Here is a 20,435-nt window from a genome sequence, read left to right on the forward strand (position 1 = left end):
GACGGTGAATTATGTTCACTCCAGTGTTTAGTGCTCGCAGTTTTCATGTGGGAAAAAAGTGCAATGTTACATTAGCCTCAGGATGAGCGCTGGCCTTTCTGCTTTGAAGATAACATACTCTGTATGTGTCAAAGCCACAGTTTCACAGAGTGGCTTGAATATATGGTAATGAGGAAGAAACAAAAAAGTCTGCCGCACACATACAAAATCGTTTCAACATTATTTTAGGTGCATTATTCTAAGGCCTAAAAATCAAATTCCACCTGAACAGCAAATGTTTTAATAGTAAATTATTAAAACACATCTATTAGGAAAGATACATACACAGTACAGATATATGCATTCATGCATTCGTAGAGTAATGTGAAAAGCTCACTCATGCATTCTCAAGACATAAAATGCAGGCAAGAAACATGAATGGCTACACTTGTAATGCATATAGCCTAAAGATATAAACACTGTTTCCAGTAGACATCTATCTTTGTCCATATCTGTGTCCTTATCCTTACCTATCAGCCGGACCTCCAGGCCTGACGCTGGTCACCACCAGAGGACGAGATCTGCGCCAGTCTTCATGGAAGCCTCCTGACCCAAATCAGAAAGGAAGAAAAGAAAATCAGAGCACACAGATCAATGGAAAACTATATGTATTAAAGGACTGGAAAAACAGAGAAAAACATTCTAGGCACCCACCTCTCATGACAAAACCAAAACTGTTGCCCTCCTTGTGTAAACACACCTCGATGCTTTTGGTTATGACTCCTGAGGGGTTCTGGACTAAGAGTAAAGCAGAATTGACAAAATGATTAAATAAATACTAGCAGTACAAAAGGTTTGTCAAAAGTTTGATTCCAGTATAACCTGAAATGTTGAATTTAGAAAGTTGATTACTTGGTAATAGGTGAATAACTTTATGTGTTTGACCTTCTGGTTTGCAAACAGAGCACTGCCTGAGGACCAGGTCAGCTTCCCATAGAAACATAGTAAGCATTGATTTGATGATTTTCATCCTGAAAGTTCAAACCGAGCCTGATTTGGCAGATAGGTTTTAGGTTACGGCTGTTCTTTTAATATAGCAGAAATATTCATTAAGAGCAGCTGTGCTTCACGCGTGCATCAGCATTAAACATCTGTTCAGAAATACTTTTTCTCAGTAAGCGCTGATTTGGTGGGTTGCTTTTAAAAAGATGTCAGGATGTCTGGATCCAAACATGTAGAAAGGCCACAGTGCAGATGAGTGTGGAAGTGAGGGCTGAGCCCTCTGGCAGTGCAGTGTCCTCATCATGACCTGCATCATTTGGATGTCCAGAGATCTTTCTCCTTTACTTTTGCCAATTATCATTCATTTCCTTCCTTTCAGGAATTTAAAAACTTGTCAAACTAGCCTTTGAATTTAAACCTTCTTCATGTTTTTGTGTGTTGACCTAAATACTCTGTTTTACTCATAATAAGCAGGATAAAGAATGCTTTTGAAAGGCAACTACATTTTTCTCCTGTTCTTGCATTTTAGATTTCTGGCTGCAGACCAAATATTTGAAAATAAAAATAATTTGCATTAATGATAAGCATTTTCATACTGTCATCTCACACAACTCTTTCCATCTGCTAAAACTGTGAATCAGACACACCACCTACCAAATGGAGGCAGTTCATACTCCACTTCCAGCACAACTCGCTCCCCAATGTTCTTCAGCAGGCTGATAATCTCATCGTGACGAAGCTTTGACAGATTGATGCCATTCACTGACTTGATGTAGTCTCCTACATTCAGCTGGTCACTCCTGTGGAAAGTCATAGACAAGACATACGATTAGGATCGGCATTCAGTTACTAAGTGGACAAAGCAGGCAGCTGTTCTGAGTCAATCCACGTTTGTTACCAAAGTTTAAAAATTTGCACCACTAATGTGCAATATCAGCTTTTGGCTGCATTACTGTGTTACTTAATACGTGAGGTGAAAGGTACAAATATGTTTAATGTAAGAGAAAGCTGTGAAAGCTTCAAAATGAGAATTATCAGAATATTGGGGGGAGCTCATTGCTTTGGATTTATAACTCACTACAGCCCTCACCCTGAGCGATTTGTAATCAGCGAGGTGAAATAAGGTTCTTGGGGCGATTGTGGCTCAAGAGTTGGGAGTTCGCCTTGTAATTGGAAGGTTGCCGGTTCGAGCCCCGGCTTGGACAGTCTCGGTCGTTGTGTCCTTGGGCAAGACACTTCACCCGTTGCCTACTGGTGGTGGTCAGAGGGCCCGGTGGCGCCAGTGTCCGGCAGCCTCGCCTCTGTCAGTGCGCCCCAGGGCGGCTGTGGCTACAATGTAGCTCGCCATCACCAGTGTGTGAATGTGTGTGTGAATGGGTGGATGACTGGATATGTAAAGCGCTTTGGGGTCCTTAGGGACTAGTAAAGCGCTATATAAATACAGGCCATTTACCATTCTGAGTGGCTTTCAGTGCATCATCCCTTTGTGAAAAACAAACAAATAAAAGTGAGAAATAAACTTCACAGAAATAATCATAGTTGGTTTTCTGTTTTTGTTGAAACGGTTATGATAATTGGATCCGACGTGCATCAGCAGTAAGCCGACTAACATAGTGAGCCACCTGTGCAAAAAGGAGAGTGGATGCTGGAGCAGGTTGGCTGAAAGCCTCACGTCTTCACACACTGACAGAGATGATTGTACATGGTGTCTGACATGTGACATTCTGAGTCAACACGAGGCTCATCAGAGAGCTAATTAATTAAATAGATGTTCTGCCCTGCTTGCCCTTCTCACCTTTAGGCTACTGACAATCAGCACTGACAGCAGTAAGAGAGATGTCTCAACCGGCAGAGCTGAACGGCCTGTCGCCTGGTCCAGTCTCGTCACACTATGTCTTTGCCTGTCGCTCTCCTGTCTGCCTGTGTGTCTCTCCACCAAGTAAATTAACTAGCACTTCCACACAAGCATGAACTCGGCTGATGGAAAACAAGCTGCTCGGAAGAATTAGCACTGTGTCTGCGTTTAAAACCTCCTTGGATTTGACGAGTGATGGCATATTTGGCCAAGACATTTTCAGAGGGGCTGTGTCATTCTCACAAATCTGTGTGTGTGTGTGTTTCACTGTGGTCACATGCTGCTTAATCATCATGAAATGTGAGTTTTCCAATGAATTTTCTTATCACATGGCTGATGTTGGGGAAAATTAGCTTTATCTTAATTAAACAATCTTTGAGCACAAAAAGCACGCTCACAAAACATTTATATTGAGTTATCACCACAGTACAGCAAATCAAGCATGAACTGATCAGAAATAGAGATAAAATTTAAATCTGCTCTTGGACATAGCTCCATTGATCCTGTTGGGGTGTCACTCTGGGTCAAGCTGATCTAACACATTGCCTACAGCCCTGCAGTTAGTGAGACGGTGCAGCTTTGCAACATGCGCACGTTGTCAGGGGGCAGAATAATAAGTCCGGGCAGCTTGGTGTGGTTGCCAGGTTTTAAATGCATCACGGAGCAGAGATCTCACCTGGCAGCTAGCCCACCTGGCCGTAGGTTTGACACTCTGGGCTTGCCATCCTTATCAGACCCTCCGGAGATGGTGAGGCCAAGGCTGCTGCCTTCCCTTTTCATCAGATCCACGGTGGTCACTCCTCGATACTCTTCTGCTGACAGATACAGACGCAGGCACAGATCTGCAGTCAGCATTAGCTTCTGCTTGACAGAATCACCCTGTCTGAGGGGCAACGAAAGACTCTTTCCCTGAATCTTTCACAGAAATGCTCTCTGACATAAGACCTCCTACTTTATTTTCTCAGCCTCCTGTCTTCTCCTTGTTCCTTCAGATCTCTCTGTCTCAGTTAATCTTTGTGAAGAGTTCAGAAGGAGGATGTGGAGAATAAAACTGGTTTTATTCAAACGACTCTACATAAGGATTGAGAAAAGAAATGAATCGAATTCATAATAAAGAACAAGCTGGAAATTATCTGGCCTGTCAACAATTGATGGATATGTGCTTATGTGTCAACGGAGAACTCATTCTGTCTTGCGCTCCACATTGTGCTGTGCTTTTAAATCAGTCTGCAATGTGTGGTTTTACTACCAATGACAGGTTTGCAACACAAGCAAATATTTTACCTTATCCAAGCATTCAAAACAGTGCAACTTCAAGCAAACCGCAGGACGTAAACGGCTCTACAGACAAGCGTCTCAATCAAACATGGAGGGATGCTTCCTCTTCTTGGGGACTCAGGTGAATTGAGCATAGTAGCATGAATCAGACAACAAACAAAGTAAATGATGTAACATCAGGTTTGAGTGTATTGTACCTGAAAGGCTGCGCCTCCGAGACGAATGTGATTGGTCAGTTGCCCCGGACTCTTTGCTTCCCTTTGAGTATGGTCCTTCATCTGAAGAGACAGTGTGGTGATAGGATATGTAGGGAAATGCTGCAGCAGAAGACTAAATGAAAACGACTGCCCCAATGCACATCGTGACAGCAGCCCACAGTAAGGGGTTTGAACTTCACCCTCTGTCATTGAGGAGCTTTTGCAGGGAAACACTACAGCCAAAAATACTTCTGTCAGGACTATCTGAGCTAGAATGGTCACCTCAAACTCAGGACCTTGAAAGGTCACACCACTTTGTTTCCCTAACAATCATATTAAAGGGTCAAGGAATTAAAATAGCTAGCCCCTGTCTCCAGCAAGGACCTTTAAAGACCTTTAATTTAACACAAGGATACATTTGCAACAAGCAGCTACTACAGCATGGGAGCCTTCCTGAAAGAACAGCATGCAGTTAATGGTCTGTTCATGCATAGAGAGGAAATCATCATTTCATGTCATTTATAGCAGCTGTCAGATAAAGCTAGGGAATGTGCTCTGCAGAGCAAGGTAGTTTTTATTCTTAACCCACAGTGGGACTCAGCACTGGACCGTCCTCAGATTAGTGGAGCAACTGCCCAGCCATCTGAACCTGAAAGCAGCCATGCATCCATGTCAGCAGTCGTAGTGATGAGGAAACTGACTTGGCATTTCGCTAATCCTGTTCATTGCGGATTAGCTTTTTCAGCTGTCCAGCACAGCGATTGAACATCACATTACAAACTTGAAAAATAGCTGTGCCAGGTCCACACTTGGATGAGATGAGTGGAGGAGAGCATGTTGCTGCTTTTCATATGACGTGCATCAAACTGAAGTACTCACAAGCAAGAGTCTGGAATGATGACTGCGTTAGTACTGCAGAGTGGAGACACTGGTAAGAATCAGTCCTAACACATTAACTGCACAAGCTTTTCAAACCGCTGGACGGTGAAGTTAAGTATTTTTGATTGGTACATAGTTTTGGCAACGCGCAGCCCCAGAACTCTTGAAGGGAACTGAGGTGCCATACATGTTTTTAGATTTAGGGTGATTTACACTGTGTGAGAGTGTCACAATAATTACAATATTCATCTGAACAAACATCCATAAATCTGTCTACACATCATTGAGAAGGCAAACCGTGGTACTCTGCTGGGGAATCATCATAAATGTACATTTTCCTCAGTATTAAATGTAATGAAGCCGTGGTTTTCGCGAAATCCATAAACACACTGCAAACGACACCTGCTGCTAAAAGCTCATTATGCATGCTTTTTAATGGTGCCAGATGTAAACAGTCACAAGAAAAGCAGATTTCAAGTTGTAGCCAACTTCAGGGCTCACTGAAACGTGACAATGTACAAAATGCAAGTGAGACAGAGGATAATAATAGACAAAAAAAAAATCAAGTTGAACTACATATATGTACTGTATGTCCATATATGAGAATGCCTATGAGAATCAAATATTCATGTATGATCTCCTCTCATTTGCTCTAGGTCAGAAATGAAAGAAGTAAGTAAGCTTTCAGGCTTCAGATTATATCAGTTTGACAATGATCTACTGACAATATATTGGTTTGACATGAAGAATGTCATTTCATTTAGTCTGACATGTCTTTTTTGTTATCTGCACTGATTTGCAAAGACTGAAGTGCTTGAAGGGCATCAAACCCACCGCTTTATCTCTGTCCACACCGAGTCACCACATCTGTCCAACTGAAGCTGAAGCCTTCGGACAGCTGAGAGGCATAGATCCTTTGTCATACCTTTACTGACCTGAAACCTTCAGGCAGCCGCGGGATACGAGAAGAAAATCCAGCCTTCGCGTGGACACATCCGCATGAGTCAAAGCTTAACTAGACAAATCTCCGTCTTGCACGTTATGGCGATTTGGAGAATATGCACAAGCATAACATTGTCATTAATTTACCTCACGTCCCTGCACAAGTCCTGTGTCCAGTAGCTTTGAGGCACAAAGCACACAAAGTGAGTGACACATCGCAAACATGTTAGGCAAGGCAAAAGCCTCGTAACCACACGGACTCCTGGGGGCCCTGACGGTCCAACAGCTGTCATTGCTGTCAAAAGGCAACACTGGCTCTGGGTTACACAGACCCAACACACCGCACGTGACTGAATGCTACTGTACCATCAAGCCATCCTCCAGGCATCCTGCTTCAGCTTTGAAAAACCAGCACCCAAATCAAGAGCCAAAATTAAGATTGGGATGGTGTTGATTACAACTATGAATCCTCTCAGTTCTGTTTCTTTAGAGGAAACTCTTTTTTTAAGGGTATGACTACTCCTCCATCTGAAAGACCTGGTGACTACAAATAAGATTCTTCCTGCATAAATATTTAGGGAGTTGATTAACTTCCGAATCAATTAAGGGCACTTTTTACTATCCTAGAATGTAGGTTAAATATGTGGGCGGTACTGACTGACAATGAAATCATATTGCTATTTTCAGAGGTGAAACTTTATTTATAAACTGGGCCCTTCCAGACCCAGTTTATGCTGCTATATCTGCCCTAATTACACATGACAGGATGATATGCAGAGCTGGTGGCTGAGTCCACTGACATTTAAATCTCTCGCAATCTATTACTGCTGCATTGCACGCACTGTAATGATTCCACCATCAAATTCATTTGCATTAAAGCTGAACAGATTTAAGACCGCAGGGACGTAGGCACCTCTCAGAAGTGACTGTCTTAAATCTTCTATGGCCACACAAAATCTGTACCCTTTGACTATGAATGTCAGAATATGTTCCTCTTACCAATGCTGTTCTTGGTGTCTCTCCTCAGACCACAGAGCATGGCTGGAGTTAAATCAGCGGAGCCACCCTCTGGAAGTAACCTTGCTGATCTTTAGTAGTGGGCAGAGAGCTGTGGTGAAAGTAGGCGACCCAAGAGACCAGATCTCAGCTGCTTAGAAAAAACATCTTTCTTCCTTCATTCCTGTGCATCAACTCCAGCATGTCCTTAAATTTTGACACTATCCAGGAAGGTCTGGAGCTCCAAAGGGCAAATTTTGATCCTCACTACCTTCCTAAATGATTATTCTCAATGCTCACATACATCTAAAACTACTATCTGCCAAGCTGTGCTCCTTCTATAAAATCCAAAGCAGGGAGAGAAATGGTTCGTGTCCTTTTCTTGCCATTTCGCTGTTGTCCCGTTTTTTTGCGCTATTCTTACTAATCGCTCGTCTTTTTTCCAGAGGATTTATCATGCCCTCTTCATACACTCACATGAGCTCACACACAGCCCTCTCATACAGAGCTACAGCGCTTGCTCTCCCCTCTTTCTGTCTCCCTCTCTGCCAGAGGGGTTCAGTGAAGCAGGCACACACGATAGTCACTCCCTCCCCTTTGCCAACCCCCACACACACATAGACAGACTCTTTATCCACTTCCCACCAAGTCAAACACATTCTCAGCACACACATAGAGTACACACGTTCAGATTAGACACGACAAAACTGCGCACACCCCACACACTCAACTCTCGGAACAATTAACACCACCTGCACATTCATTGTCAGACAGTGTCACGTTTTTCTCACATGGAGACAAAACCGTTTTACAGAGCTTGTGTCTACACAGTGCTCTTATCTTCTCTCTTTTTCTCTCATGCACGCACACGTGCACACGCAGCATATTGGAGGAAGCATATGTTAAATTCCTGTGAAGAACAGCTGCCTGTACATCTTGCAGTTGTTGCTGCTTCTAAATATTATGCAGTCGTCAAGCACAGTCGACATTCAAACTGCAATCGTGATAATAAGTGAAATATATTCAAACGGCAGTAAAATAGGAACACGTTAAATCTGAGCAGCTTAATGAAACTGTGAAATCTGTTTCCTCTGAGGCCTGACATCTCATGTTTCACCCTCTGAGGGGTTAAAGGACCCTTTGCTAATCCTTCAGGGGCCCTCCACCCAAACACGAAGGGCCCATCACTGCACCTGTCTGGGCATTTGTCACGCACAAAAACCTCGGCGCCTGCCACTTCCTGACCTGCGCTGCAACCACTATCAAAACAAACCCCTCCTTCAGCATCACTGGCAGCTCCTGGAAACCTCATCAGGCTCTGTTTTTGGTTCAGTGCAGATCGTTTTTGTCATCACTTTAGAGGCAGATTAAAAAAAAGGGATAAAACCAAAATACATAAAATTCAGAAGCTCATAAAAAACATTAGACCCTTTGTTCCAAAGCGGCCTTTTGCCCACATGTGTAAAGTGATTACAAACAAACATTTCCATGTTTCTATCCGCTGTTGCGTGGAGCCTAATTAGTCAGCTGTTCCAGTGGACACAATACTCTTTGGTGTAGATGATTTCCTCTGAGACTTTTGTCCTTAATACCCCATTTACAGTGTGAGCGAGTGTAGTCTTTCAGAGCGAGACTAATTAATTTCCACCAGAATAAAGAGAATTGGGAGATGGAGCAGTCTGTTGGACTGATAAAAACCTCTGGGAACCGACTGGCAATGTTATAAAAATGGACTCTTTTACATTTGCTCTAGACGATAAAGCAACATAATTGCTGTAGCATTACTGACAAGGTATTGATTAGTATAAGAGTGCCCTTTTTTTTTTTTTGTTGTGACCTTGGCATAAAAACAAAGATGTGTGATATTCAATATTTGAAAAAAAGAAAAGAAACTGGTGCAAAATATTTCGTGATCTCAACAGACATTGGTGTGTGACTGGTTTCGCTGTTCGATGCTGATCCATCTCCATTTACGTAGAGAAACCCTCACGAAAGTGCCTACATTTACTTCACATGACCATATTCCAGACAGGAGGCCGTGGAGCTTAACCTCAACATCGATCAAACTGACCACACTGCCATCTTATGGTTATCAGCTTCAGCTGCAAGTGAAAGTGTGGGGGGCGAAATGACTAAATCACTTGTCAGCCAGCACATATCAGTGTGAAGGAGCCAGAGGAAACGCGTGTCCCACACATCACACGCCTGCGTTCCTGTTCACCTCTAAGAATCATCATCCAAGATTTTCTTCAAGCGAATGTTCAGTTTCACAGGTCTCAAGCATGCTCACACATTTATGTTTGACAGGCCTGCAGCATAATGTACATGAATTAAAGAGTGTTGAAGGTTATATACAGAGGTAAACTTGCGTAAGTATTTTGTTGGGATTACAAGATAAATTCAGGATACTCCATAGAAATCTTGGGTATCTTGTTAAATATTAAATGTCAGATTTTACCTTTTGTCCTTCCTCTGATGACACCCAGTCGACATCTGAGAGAAAAGGAGAACATCCTTCTCTTTCCTCCTGCAGACCGGCTGCCTTTCCTCAGGGAATCTGTCTGAGGGAAGGCGAAGAAGAGCTGTTTGGAAGTGAGGCGCCCTTTTCCAAACGTGACCCTTGCTGACATGTTCATTTTCTGAGCAGTGAAAGGGAAAAAATAGATTCTGTCCTCTTCCTGACACTCTCACCATCTCTCAGACGTTGCAGTGTCTGCCTGCCCTGCTGTTCTCATGTTCTCCTCTCTTTCTCTCTGGAGAACATCCAGTCCTCTAAGGTGAGTCTTCCAGGACACTCCACAAACAGGTGCTGGTTTCGGAACGAGGAAAGCTTCAGATCCAAGATTCTGCTTATTTTTTCCAACCATAATTGGTAACTTACTTCCACATCCTAACAGCCACAAGCTGACTGGCCAAATAAATGTTGTGTTTTTGCTTCTCTGGCAATGTCAGTTTTACGGGAACAGATGGCAGAGGGCTCAGGGCTGTGGGGCACAGCTTGTCTGCCAGAACGCAATGGAAACTTTCTCTGCAGGGATCCGGCTCTCAACATCATCAAGCAGTACACAATCTGAGCAGGCCAATTCAAGCAATGCCTTTTGATTACATTGTCGTTGCTCTATTGACACAACTTAAGTAATTACATGAGTGTGTCAGCCGAGGCTTTATCAGAACATATTCATCCACGTTGCCAAACTGACTCTAAGCTCCAAGTTAACTGGTCCAAAACCAGTCAGCCAATACAAGTCAGGTGGGAACTGTTGGCTTCCTTTCTATACAGAAGACTTGAAAAATGTCCTTTATGGCTGAGAGAGCTTTTAGTCAGAGATAATGTCATCAAGCTTAATTTTGGATTAGGCAACACATATGAATCTTTACAGAAAGGCTTGTTATGAACTTGCTGTAGCAGGTTTAACAAATTATGTGTGCTTCTTTTACTTATATATAGCAACAGAAATCCCGAAAAGCCTATGAGTACACCTCACGATAAAACTAAATAGCAATACAAAATGTTTAGGGTACCATTTAAACTACACTGACATGACTTTTGTTCAAGTTCTAAATAATATCAAATTGTAAAAAAACAAACCTTATTAAACAAACCATTAGGTTCACTTTTACATCTGTATTAGAGAAGGTTTTTAAGTACTCCTTATTTGTGTTACACTGGACTTGAGTTCATCCACTGTCTGAAAAATCCATATTGGCTTCTTTCCCTTCAGCTGGAATCTCATTTGATTGGTTATCCCTCACAAACAGAAGGTTGAACAGCAAGAGTTGACCATGTAAAGGGCATCCGTTCTCATTTACATTATGCTCAGCATAAAAAAAAAATGCCTGAATTAGTCTGAAAAAGTCTGCTCTTTGCGGTCATAAGATTACTTGTACATATATTCAGATCATCTAAATCTTTGGACACCTTAACACAAGAATCACCTGTCTAATCTCCCTGTGTCAAAAACATAATATTTATGATTTTTAATGGTTTACGAGTTTATAAATTCAGGATGTCTTTAAGAGGAGGTGGTCTTAAAACAAACATGGTACCACAGGTAACTGCAGTTTGGGTTATTTCACAATGTAATAAGAGTAATAAATCGGTTTCATATATTCACACGAGTCTTTTTAAAAACAGCCAATTAAGTTCAAAAGTGGAAAAAAAAAAGATCCAGAAGCCATTTTCCATTTTTAAGTCTTTATTGTGAATAACCAGTTTATTCGTTCTCCTCACTCCTGAGCCTGGCGTTGGGGTTCGTGACCTTAATTGCCAGCTGAGCTGCCCTCTCCACAATCAGCTTCCTGTTCTTGGAGGAGACATTGTGGGCAATCTCGGCACAGTGAGTCCTACAGAGGCACAGAATCACATTCGGTTAGTGAAAAGGTGTCTTCAAGGAAATATAAGCAACTGACATGTGACATTTTTGTATTTATCCCAAATAAAATAATTATAAAGAGTTTAGTCTGTCACAATTTCAATAAGCACAAATTCAATCACAACTTTATGGACATTAGCAAGATGTCAAAATGTCAAACATCAGGATTCAGTCCATGTTCTGGCAAAGACAATCCTCTGAAAGTTGTGCCACAAATTACGTGAAAACTATGCAGCTGATCTGACCCTCATCTTTACTGACCAGACTATCATCTCTGTGGACTTATGCTTACACCTGCTTCAAAAAATAAGTTATTTTTAAAAAGAAGACGTGAATGAGAAGAATCAAACTGCTCCCTTGAACCACAAACCATATGCCTTAAGTTTGTCTGTCCAATACAGCTGAGAAACTGGGGTCCACATCCTCCCGTAGCAAACAGTCTGAGCACTATTAGGGTTCTCAACACGACCTGTCCTATGGGATCAATTATATGCCTTCTGAATCAAACTAACTGCCGAAACACTGAGTAATCTCAAAAAAGATCAAGTCTCTGAAAACAAGCTAAGTGGCTTTATTATAGGTTTAAAATCTTTTTGATAACCAGAAACTGTGTACACGTACAATAAGAAGTGAAATTCCCGCTGTGTCTGACCATGGGAGAACTCCTAGCATTTCAATGTAGGTGTTTAAGTGTTACAAACTTCTTTCCTCTAAACACTGAACCCTCCGCTCTACTTTGAAACAGTGACCAAATAAACTTTGACAACAAAACATATATTAATAGGATGTTGGGAATTCAGTTATTGTGGAGGTACATTGACAGTCAACTTCCTCATACAAGATCTTTCTTTTTTTTTTTAAATGACATCTGTATTTCTGGTTATCAGACTGTTAGGTTATTATATTAGTCTCATGAACTAAAACCACCTTTAAAAAATATTATCAGGGGATGAGTGGTGTCTTTTCTGGCCATGGCCTAATTACAAAATTAAATATCCTAAAAAAACAAAACAAACAAACATCCATTCGCTTCTGCAAACAAACAAACAAAAAACAACAACAAAAAACAAATTTGGGGCTCATATAGTGGCTCAATCCTTCCAGCGTTTGGTCTCACTTGTTGAGGTTTGAGACATGGGACAAAAGTATGCAGCTACTTCAACATACTGGAGGCAAAAATGTCATTTTAAAAGTCTTTGAGTGGCGACTGATCAGATAGGCTAAGGGTAAAGATGGGGCTTAAAAATTACAGTCCCCTGTTATTTTTCTTAGGTAGAAGGCCAAAAATTGTCAAAAGCAAAACATCTTTAGGAGGTAATACTAAACCAGCAGCAACTTTCACCAGAAAAATGCCAAGATGACTGAGAATGGAAACATCACTCACTGTTGAACCAGTCAGTGCAACTGCAAACCTTAAATATATGAAATGCTCATCGTCTTTTGCACACATATCTCAGAAAAGTCATCAGCACTATAACATGATAAGTTTTACTTATTGGGGTTTCGCTGACTCAAGCAGCACCTTGTGTTTATGGACAAATACCACCAAAATGCACAGGCTTCTGCTATATTAAACCTATTTCTTTACTGTACCGGTACATGATCTCAACATGCATATATGCACAGTCACAGTCTTAGAGGCTTTACCTGAACAAGGAAGACTCCGTAAAATCCTTCAACATACTTTAACTACACAAAAACAATTATTGTGTAGTTAATAATGTCTCCCTGTAGCTGTCTAATTTAATATAGTGTTTGCATACTTTTAATTATAATAAACACCTGACATTATTCCAATACAAGCCATTTGGTGCACCATGTCCTCTACATCTACGGCAGCAGTAATCTACATGCATATGCATTCATAACTTACTTGTTGCTCATCAAAAGGACTTCAAGCTCCTTGACATTGTGCACCAGGAACTTCTTGAAACCAGTTGGCAGCATGAACTTGGTCTTCTTGTTGCTACCATAACCGATGTTGGGCATCAGCATCTGGCCCTTGAACCTCCTGCGGACCCTGTTGTCAATACCTCTGGGCTTGCGCCAGTTTTTCTGTAGGGATATGTGAATAAACGTGTAGGTAATATAACTCACTGACATGAGTTAGTCCCCGCAGGTAAACAGTCCAAAACTGATGGGCATCTATGACATGACACTTACCGCGATCTTGACATATCGGTCAGACTGATGGCGGATGAACTTCTTGGTTCTCTTTTTGACAATCTTGGGTTTAGTGAGGGGCCTGAGGGCTGCCATGGTGACTGAGGACAAACCACATGAAAAGACAAGTTTAGCACAAACTCAACATGCCAAGCCTCACCGTTGCTGCACTATATTCTGTCAATTACAAGCTGAAACAAAAGACAAGCATAGCCTTTATGTCTCAAAACATCTACATCTACTCCGAGAAGTGAGTCTCAAAGCAAACGTGCAGACCATCGTTAGCTAGCGTCTCCGGTAGGCTCAATGTTTAGCTAGCTAGCCAAGCCATGCTACTCTACTGTAAGGATTTCACATGAGTTTGAGGTTAAACATAAATACAATTACGTACAACTACTTTTGTTTTCTGTCACGTATTAGATTTATGAGCAGAATATATTTCTATGAGAAATTTAGTACAGCAGGCCTTTGCTGAAGACTACAACTCCATTTCACGTCGATGGCGCTGCCAGCCGGTAAGTCTCTTTAGCACCAGCACTTTGCTCAATTTAAGCACATTTCGCAAGACAAAACTATAACTCGTAGCCTGTACATATATAATAAATGTCAATGATTCGTGAACCATGTCAGGATGGGCGAATAATGCCCAAAATCTAGCGGATTGTTTCAGATTGTACCAACTCACCCGCCGATGTAAATCCAAAAGGGACTTCGGGGATGGCGGAAGGAAAGAAAAAGGACTTCCGTGAGCATTGCAAAGGATTATGGGTGCTGTAGTCTATCTAAAAAAAAAAAACTGCAACATGCTTTTTGACTCAACCGGATTGTCTTTGTCAAAACTGTTTTAGCTACATATTTGGACTCTGGTCGTTGTTATTATTCGTAAAGTGTTTTGATACCTTCCGATGGTGCTCTGAGGCTTTTAGCTGTAAATACACCATTATTTGTAACACGCTCCCAAAACTTGGTGCGTACTTCCTGAGCGGATACTTTCTCTTTTGGGGGAAGTGTGTATGTGCTGGGGTGGGTTTTTCTGTACTTCTCTAAACTATCAATAAAACACGGCAGTTCCTATTTTGAGAAAACCAGAAATCTTTTTTTTTTAAAAATCCTGTTTGACTGCTGCAACCAGAGCTGGCAGCTGTGAAAAACTGGGAACGTAACGCAGGAGTGGGGCAATAAAAGGCGAATGATCAGTCTTATGTCACATGATTGATGTCTTGTGATGAAGTGACAGTGCATGGTTCTAGATCACATCTGAAGACTTTGCACGGTGTGACTTTTCTCTCGTAGCTGCTGTGAAACGCTTTGGAATGGAGCGACAGCCTTTTCTGAGGTAATGATCGCGTTATTCTGTATTTCTTTGCTTTAAACTTTAACCCAGCTCGCATTTTATTGTATTTATTAATTTTTTTGCCCCCCCACTCTGATTATCTTAACTTTCGTTTCCCCTTACTTGCAGTCAGCCAGGCAGAGATTATGGAATAAATAATCCCGGTTATATACCAGCAGCTGCGGGGACGCCTGGTAAGATCTTTTACCCTCCTTGTTATTTTCTTACTCATTGATACAGATTGTTGTGATAAAAGTAATAGTTATCATCTTCCGGCTGTGGGAGTGACGTCATCGCGGCGTACAGGTTAGGTGTCTGTCGCTGGAGAAGTCGTATGTAGTGTGTAACATAAGACTGCTGGGGGTGTAATGTCTAGCGAGATTTAAGGAAGTTTTAAGGAAGTGAGATCAACCCCTGTCTGAAGTAGTTGGTGCGGGAAAAACAACTCAGTATGGATACGAACATGGAGTTGCACAAACGTAAGTCACATAATTGCACCCTAACAGCTTTATAGGATGTTGTGAAGCAGTGACGTGTAATTTGGACAATGCCCGGAGATTTCAGAGTAGACTGAGTGATGGAGTTTATTTATTTATGTATTTATTTTCCAGCTTTCTTTTCCCGGTTTTCTTTTTGGTCTGACTGTGATTCGTGAAAATGTCAATACAGGATTGAAATTTTATACAATTTCAAAGTCTGTCTGTGGCTATGAGTGAACTGGTTCTTCTGGTTTGTTTCAGCAATGTTTGCCCCACCCGTTGCTGAGTCCATTGGCCCCACCGCTCCTCCAGCCAGCATGTTTGACAACATGCCTGGATATGAAGGAACAGTCGCTGGGGGAGGTATCGTATGCCGGACATAGTTTGTTTGCGCCACTATGAATGTCCTATGCGGAGGCTCAAATGGTTCAATAAAAACACATTACAAAAAAAAAAAAAAAAAAAAAAAAATCTGAAAATGTTACACCTTGTATGCTATGCTATATTTATACTTAAAACACAATTTTCCATGGCTGAAAGGGAAGAAGACAATGAATGCAGTACTCAAATTAATATTTACTTTACATCATGTTACAGCGTACAATCATATAACAAAAGAATAATGATGATGAGGTAACATGCATCAATAATTACAGATTTTACAAATATTTACATTATTTACCTAGTTTTGCAAGGTTCCCAAATACACACTATATGCTCTACTTTGGGTATACTGAAAATATGAGGTGTTAATACAATCAAATGCATATTTTGAGATTGTAACTTCTTGGGGGTGTCGGATTTTTCTGCGGTGTTGAAAAGTTGCCCTCAGCTTTGTAAATCTTTGCAAAGTACAAGAAAATGTCAGTATAAAAGATACCAGATCAATATTTATAAATAAAACTGGACGTTGTCAGCAGGTTTTTCAGATATGATTAATCGTAGTTCCAGACTCAGAGAAAAACTCAACTGGCCAGACTTTGAGGTCTAGCGTTAGGCTTGTCTTTTTGTTGCCTTTTTTTATTGTATGAATCTAAAAACGTTTTGATTTTAAGGTGGATTTCTGCCGCCTCCCATGCCCACATTCCCAGCAGCGCAGCCTGAGCCTGCACTGGATCAACCCCAGTGGAAGTAAGACTCAAACCACTTTCTTTCACCATACTAGCTCATGATATTGCAAAACATTTTCGATGATCGGATTTTAGGAAGCAAAAAAAATCTCAGTGCCTCAGCACCCAGACAACTGAAACTTCATATTAAAAGGGTAGACAATGTGACATATCATATCACCTTCCCTTATTACTGGCAGCATTCCCTCTATATCTGAAAACACAGCCCGGGATGCCTTACTCCTGTTTGTAAAGAGTAAATGCTGCTACAGTTCTGCACCAGCAAAGGATGGAGTGATCACTAACATGGAGGCATTCAATACATATAGGGTAAGATGAAGTAGGCTGTATTTGGAAAAACCTGCCACAATGACAATCAAAAATAACTTTTTTTTTTTTTTTTAACATTACAGAGCATGAATAATCATTAACAATAACCAATACAAACATTTATGTTTTTTAGTACCGCCTGGACACTTTCACTGAATCCAGATCTACAGAGTGGAGTCACGAACCATACACAGGTACAATGCTGTTTAAATAAGTGTCCTTTTTTAATGTTAAAAAATAGAATTACTCTTAAGTCTGAAGTAACATTATGAATTTCATGTCAGACAAACAGTCCAATAGTCAAAGATGTAGATCTGCTTATCAGCATGTTACAATGAGCAAAATTCCATTAGCTTTCAGCTGTCAGCTAGCTATTTAGGATGCATTTTATTTGTACCAGGTCAGACGGTGGATGCCTATGCCCAACAACCTCCAGGGCCTTGGGATATTCCTGCTAAAACCCCCCAATTTTTTTTGGATGACAAACAATTTATTAAAGTTCCCTACACATCATCTGTGAAGGTAAGCTGTGGAAAACACGTTAAAAATAACTACTTTTACTTTTTAAAAAAATGTTTTGTTTATTTTTATCTCACGATAAACATTGCATTCACAGCCCTGCCATAATTGTTTGGGAATTGGCCGAAAACCATGCAAAGACTGTGCCGGAGCTGGTAACGTAAGTATTTTTGCACGGCCCTCAGGAGAAAAAAGGATAAATGATAAAATTACTAAAAGCCTTTTCTTTTTCTTTTTTTCTCCTGACAGAAAGTTTGCTGGGTGTGTAATGGATCTTGTTATCGTCACGGAAATGATAGGTGCACCCACTGCAGTGGCAGAGGAAGAGAAAAGTAAGCATAAACCACAGATTTCTTATTTTTAGGGTCAAACAGGGTCATGTATTATGAATCAAATTTTTGCTTTTTTGTGAAGCAAAATGATAGTTGTTCTTTTACAGTTGCAGTTCCTGTCATGGGCAAGGATCGAGGCAGTGTGACATATGCAATGGAAAACAACAGCTCCTGGTTTACATCAAGCTCACTGTGAAATGGTGCACATTGATAAAAATTACTTAACTAGCTTAGCCAGCGCAATAGTCTCTTAATAAGATGAATCTCAGTCATATACGGTGTAAAGCTGCTATAATAGAAGACTGAATTTCCTCTTGCTTCCAGGACTAACAACTCTGATGCCTATGTTGTGGAACAGTTGAGTGGACTTCAGGTGGAAAACCTTAGCAAGGTGTCTGGCAAGGAGCTCTTCAGAGACACCCAATACATGGTATTCTGTCTATGATGATATTACTATCCATATTTGGTGTGATACCTGGTACGCCGCAAGAAAATAATTGAAAATAGATCATTATATATTTGTAACTAAAGAAGGAAAAAAAATACCCAGAAAATTTTCTGTTGATTATAATTTTATTTTAAAGTTTGTGACAGAACAATTTGAATAAGACCGAATAAGTATGGCTTGTTTGGAAGAGATGCCAGGAGGAAGCCTCTTTTCTCTAAAAAGAGCAGCAGCACGGCTTAGGTTTGCAGAGTTGCATATGAGCAAACCACAAAACTTTTGAAACAATGTGCTTTGGGCAGATGACACTAAAGAGAGATGTTTGACTGTAATGCACAACACAGTTTTTGAGAAAACCAAACACAACATATCAGCTTAAACACTTCATACCAACTGTTAAGCACTGTGGTGGAGTGTTGATAATTTAGGCTTCTTCTACAGGAATAGGACCCGGGCACCTTGCAGTCATTGATGCGTCTGTATAGTACAGTCACATGTGAGGCAATCTGACAGCTAAAGTCAATATCCAGACCTCAACCTGACTAATATGCTGTGGCAGGACTTTAAAAGAGCTGTGCATAAACAAATGACCAAAAAAATTCAATAAACTGAAGCAACATTATAAAGCAACAAAGTGAGAGACTGATAGCAGAAAACGACTACTTCAAGTTATTGCTGCTAAGAGTTGCTCTGCAACATACTGAATCATGGGCTGTACTTAGTTTTTCCCAGGACTGCATAGAGCCATGTGAAAACATTCACATGTCTCTATGCAGTCCTGTCCTGACATTTTACATGACTGAATATTTGGAGCATCTTTAATCACATTATTATTCTCACTAATGTTGCAAGAAGAGATGATATGTTAAAACAATATCATTATTTTAGCCCATGTTGTATCTAACACCATTTACTGTACATTAGGTTGTTACAACTAGGAAAACATTGGAGACCACAATGACATCAAACGCATCCTGTGAGACCATTGTGTAGGACTAGTTGCTTATCTGCTGCTTTAACTATGCAGTTTTCATATCAACTTATCAGAGCTTATAACTGTATACCTTTGCATTTCTCGTAATGTAAAAATTAAACTCTGTTTGTTTGGGGTTTTTTTTTTTTTTTTTTTTTTTTTTTTAAATCTGCTGGAGCTATTTAACAATAGGTCAGTGCAGTTTAAATAGTCACATTAACTCGGTGCTTAACTTAAATTCACTGTGAACACCCTTTGTAGGTATACCCACTTTCAGGATTCCCTGACACTTCGGTGGTGAGTGCTTCTCAGCGCCTTGTCAGTGAGCACCAGGGAAAGTACATACAGACATCACGCATTCTACAGCAGGTATTTTTTGTCAATATTATATTAAAAAACATTTGTTTATCTATTATCTAATGACTTGGTTAGTTAAAGAATAATTTAGCAGCATGCACCCTACTCATATTTTCTTTCTCTGTCTGCAGCGTCAAATCATAGAGCTGATCCCCATCACCAAGGTCACATACACCTGGAAAGGAAAATCAAACATCTACTTTGTTTATGGAAACGAATTCAAAGTTGACGCAGATGACTACCCTGCCACCTGTTGCTGCACTGTAATGTAAACACAATAGCTGGGCATATCAGAGCCTTTTACTCTTACTAATTAAACCACTAAAAAGGAGATCATATTTACATACTTATGGTTCTATTTTGGTGATTTAAAAGGGAGCTGTGTGACATATGGGCAAAGATGACATTATCAAAGTTTGATGTAATGAGGGAGTTAAAGGAGGCATTGAATGTATCATCTCACATATTAGTGGAACTGAAAAGGCTTGTCTATTTTTCGTGTTGCATGTAATGTCAAAGGTAAGGGATAGCGATTGTTATGTTTTTGTTTTACATGCAATTTTAATGTATTCACAGTGTAAACTCTAATGATATGTTATATGACTGTTTATATTAACTGAATCCTTTTGCATTTTCTTTGCAACATGATAGTAGTGATTTTTTCCCCCCCCCATTATCAATAAAATCAAATTTATGATACCGTGTATTTGTATTTCTTAAAGCAGGGTCATTGTTAATTTAGAAATATATATTTTTAACACAATCAATTTCAGGTTGCCGAAGTATGTTTGTTTTTGTTTTGTTTTTTGTTTTTTTTAATATGTATGATTGTGTAATATTTGTTTTGAAAAATGAAGCTCTGATTAAAAATATTTCGTAATGTTTTGCTGCGTG

The 20,435-nt window shown here is 40.4% G+C and overlaps 3 protein-coding genes across 9 annotated transcripts in view; 1 reads left to right on the top strand and 2 right to left on the bottom strand.

Moving 5' to 3' along the window:
- LOC308407494 (glutamate receptor-interacting protein 2-like) overlaps positions 1-9,558 on the bottom strand; it is a 32,743-nt gene extending 23,185 nt beyond the window's left edge. For 4 of the 6 annotated variants that reach the window (XR_013973679.1, XM_080899146.1, XM_080899144.1 and 1 more), the window contains exons 1-6: positions 7,132-9,558; positions 4,312-4,392; positions 3,513-3,651; positions 1,636-1,781; positions 694-777; positions 510-585 (exon numbers count right to left, since the gene is read on the bottom strand). Coding sequence is in view for 5 of the 6 variants with exons in the window: in XM_080899146.1 (XP_080755272.1) it covers positions 510-585; positions 694-777; positions 1,636-1,781; positions 3,513-3,651; positions 4,312-4,392; positions 7,132-7,171 (566 nt within the window). In the remaining variant the exon portion in view is untranslated. Of the gene's footprint in view, positions 1-509; positions 586-693; positions 778-1,635; positions 1,782-3,512; positions 3,652-4,311; positions 4,393-7,131 lie in introns of those variants that run through there. The other 2 variants (XM_080899145.1, XM_080899147.1) reach the window with 2 other exon arrangements.
- Positions 9,559-11,306: 1,748 nt separating this feature from the next.
- On the bottom strand, positions 11,307-14,407 carry rpl32 (ribosomal protein L32). The gene is made up of 4 exons (XM_080899152.1): positions 14,350-14,407; positions 13,665-13,765; positions 13,375-13,556; positions 11,307-11,472 (listed from the first exon to the last, which is right to left on the bottom strand). Exons 2-4 carry the CDS (start codon positions 13,758-13,760, stop codon positions 11,343-11,345), a joined length of 408 nt encoding a protein of 135 aa, XP_080755278.1. The 5' UTR covers positions 13,761-13,765; positions 14,350-14,407; the 3' UTR covers positions 11,307-11,342.
- Positions 14,408-14,527: 120 nt separating this feature from the next.
- Positions 14,528-20,425, top strand: ssuh2rs1 (ssu-2 homolog, related sequence 1). 2 transcript variants are annotated; one of them, XM_080899149.1, is made up of 13 exons: positions 14,528-15,000; positions 15,127-15,191; positions 15,738-15,839; positions 16,532-16,607; positions 16,786-16,915; positions 17,049-17,109; positions 17,316-17,437; positions 17,532-17,594; positions 17,684-17,766; positions 17,874-17,966; positions 18,091-18,196; positions 19,446-19,553; positions 19,673-20,425. In XM_080899149.1, the coding sequence occupies exons 1-13, from the start codon at positions 14,978-14,980 to the stop codon at positions 19,811-19,813; spliced, it is 1,173 nt and encodes a 390-aa protein (XP_080755275.1). In that variant the 5' UTR covers positions 14,528-14,977; the 3' UTR covers positions 19,814-20,425. The 2 variants fall into 2 exon arrangements, with proteins under 2 accessions (XP_080755275.1, XP_080755276.1); XM_080899150.1 differs by lacking the exons at positions 14,528-15,000; positions 15,127-15,191 and adding an exon at positions 15,298-15,476.
- The last annotated feature ends 10 nt before the right edge of the window (positions 20,426-20,435 follow it).

This window comes from Rhamphochromis sp. 'chilingali' (genome assembly GCF_963969265.1).
Source record: "Rhamphochromis sp. 'chilingali' genome assembly, chromosome: 12".
Lineage (NCBI taxonomy): Eukaryota > Metazoa > Chordata > Actinopteri > Cichliformes > Cichlidae > Rhamphochromis > Rhamphochromis sp. 'chilingali'.

Bases quoted from the DNA above. Each gene is read 5' to 3' on its own strand.
- rpl32 (XM_080899152.1), bottom strand. From the start codon at position 13,760: ATGGCAGCCCTCAGGCCCCTCACTAAACCCAAGATTGTCAAAAAGAGA. The intron at 13,557-13,664 runs GTAAGTGTCATG...ATATCCCTACAG, and splicing joins ACCGATATGTCAAGATCGCG to AAAAACTGGCGCAAGCCCAG. The intron at 11,473-13,374 runs GTAAGTTATGAA...GTGCCTCTGTAG, and splicing joins GTCCTTTTGATGAGCAACAA to GACTCACTGTGCCGAGATTG.
- ssuh2rs1 (XM_080899149.1), top strand. From the start codon at position 14,978: ATGGAGCGACAGCCTTTTCTGAG. The intron at 15,192-15,737 runs GTAAGATCTTTT...GGTTTGTTTCAG, and splicing joins AGCAGCTGCGGGGACGCCTG to CAATGTTTGCCCCACCCGTT. The intron at 17,595-17,683 runs GTAAGTATTTTT...TTCTCCTGACAG, and splicing joins ACTGTGCCGGAGCTGGTAAC to AAAGTTTGCTGGGTGTGTAA.